General features: G+C 66.9%; 1 protein-coding gene across 1 annotated transcript; it reads right to left on the reverse strand.

Annotated features, from left to right (window-relative positions):
• Nucleotides 1-497: 497 nt before the first annotated feature.
• H696_04508 (hypothetical protein) lies at nt 498-1,538 on the reverse strand (the record flags this gene model as incomplete). Its single annotated transcript, XM_009498389.1, has 3 exons — nt 498-775; nt 974-1,425; nt 1,474-1,538. The coding sequence occupies 3 exons, from the start codon at nt 1,536-1,538 to the stop codon at nt 498-500; spliced, it is 795 nt and encodes a 264-aa protein (XP_009496664.1).
• Between the last annotated feature and the right edge of the window lie 569 nt (nt 1,539-2,107).

Genomic DNA, 2,107 nt, shown 5'->3' on the forward strand with positions numbered 1-2,107 from the left:
GGGGGGGGGACGTGAGAAGACCGGCGCGCGCGCGCGCGGTGAAAAACTCAAGAACAGGAGATGGGCCGGCCGAATGCACACCGGCAAGGAGCGCCCTGGAGGCTGGTGAAACTGGACCACCGCACGAAAGGGGCAACAAGAGGGGCAGGCGGCAGGCGGCAGGAGGGAGGAGGGAGAGGGGCGAGGAAACATGGCATGCACACATCGCTCCTCCTTCGAGGGGGAAAGGGGCAGTGACCGGAGGGGGGAGGAGGGGGGAGGGACCGAGAAGCCCACAGGAAAAACAACACACTGCGGGGACCGGCCCTCGCCTGCCCGCGTGCCGCCGGCGCGACGCACGCGCGCAGCAGCACCCCGCCCACCTTTTTCCCCTTCTTGGCCAAGGCAAAACACGGCGTGCACATCAGACCGATTTCGCCCCGTCAAGAGGCAGCCGGAGAAAGGGGCGGGCCAGGTCAACGGCGCCGAGTTCCCCCCAGCAAGAGCGGGGGGCCGGCTTACTTGCTGAAGGTCTCGACGGCCAGGCGGGCAACAGTCTCCATGGTGGCGCGGTTGCTCTCGACAGCGGCCTGGAAGGACTGGTAGGTGAGCTCGGCACCACCGACACCATTGGCGAAGTTGTCCACCATGCAGATGCAGGTGTAGGCAACGCCGACCTCCTTCATGAGAGAGGCCTCATCGGCGTTGGTCATGCCGACGATGTCGCCGAGGTTGCTCAGGAAGCGGACCTCAGCCGGGGTCTCGAAGCGCGGGCCGGGGGTCTGGATGTAGACGCCTGCATGTCCAGGAGGCGGCGAGGACGGCACCGGGCGGCGGGAGAGAGAGAGAGAGAGAGAGAGAGAACGAGCGAGACACAGATGGAGGTGAGAATCGGAACCGTGGATCTCGGGAGTGCGGCACTTTGGAGAGGGGAGAGAGAGAGACAGAGAGCCCAGCAGGGTGGTGGGTAGGTGCCGCGCTGCTCACGACGTACAGTCGGTGCGGATCTTGAAGTTGTTCTTCTCCAGCAGGTCAATGAACTGCTTGCGGAGCTCCTCGTCGTAGCCGGGGACGATGTGGCCACGGCGGTCGTTGTAGACGCAGGCCATGCCCCAAGGGGAGAAGTAGTCGTTCGGGACGCAGGCGGTGCCCGGGGGGAAGGTGTCCTTCACACCGCCGACGGAGTTGAAGCCGATGGCCTTCTTGACACCGAGGGCCTGGAAGGCCAGGGCCACGGCCGGGGCGTTGATCTCGTGCGGCTGGTAGTAGGGCCGGCCGACGCTGACGGCATGGCGCTGGGCGAAGACAATCGGGTAGTCGGCCAGGGGGGACGGGGCAGAGCCCTCCGGGCAGGCCTCCATGACCTTGGCGCACTCGGGCAGCTTGGCCAGAGCGGCGGGGGTGACGTAGAGGATGACCTCGCCGTGGTCGGTGGTGACGAGGATCCTGGTGGAGGGGGAGGGGGGGGGCAGAGGTGTTGCAAAGGGCACATACTTGGTCATGCCAGTGTGGAAGAGGCTGCTCTGAATGAGCGAAGTGCCAGCAATGATACCGAACATAGTTGCGAAGGGGGGAGGTCGAAGTTTCGACTGTGGGGGGGAGGGAGGAGAACACGCCAGGAGAGGTCAGGAGCCGAGAGGGGGGAGGCGGGAGCCAAGGCAGGCAGGCAGGCAGCTGGGGAGGGGAGGGGACGAACAGCAAACACTCAAACACGCGAAAAAAAGAGTCCGAGAGATGGGTGTACCCGCGGGGCCTGGGCGCCCCGGCAGCCGGTCAGTCGCCTTATATATGCCTCGTCTGGCGGTCCCCCGCGCCTCCCTTCGGGCCTCGCCTTGGCCGGGCCAGGGCATGCGGCGGGAGGGGGCGAGGCGGAAACACACCCAGGCATGCTGTTCCTGGGAAGATCGGCGTCTCTCGCACCAGGGGCACATTCGGCAGGGGCGGCCAGGGCGGGAACAAAAACAGGGGCCCGCTGCCGGGGGTCGCGCTGTGGGAAAACGTGCACCTTGGCGTCATCGTTCGGGCCGGTCGCAGTTTCGCCAGAGGCCTGGACACCCAAACGGGGAACCGGGCACACCCAGGTGGGCTGGCCGGGCCGGGCCGGGCCGGGCTGGGCTGGGGGGGGGGG

Source organism: Fonticula alba, assembly GCF_000388065.1.
Source record: "Fonticula alba strain ATCC 38817 unplaced genomic scaffold supercont2.7, whole genome shotgun sequence".
Classification (NCBI taxonomy): Eukaryota; order Rotosphaerida; family Fonticulaceae; genus Fonticula; species Fonticula alba.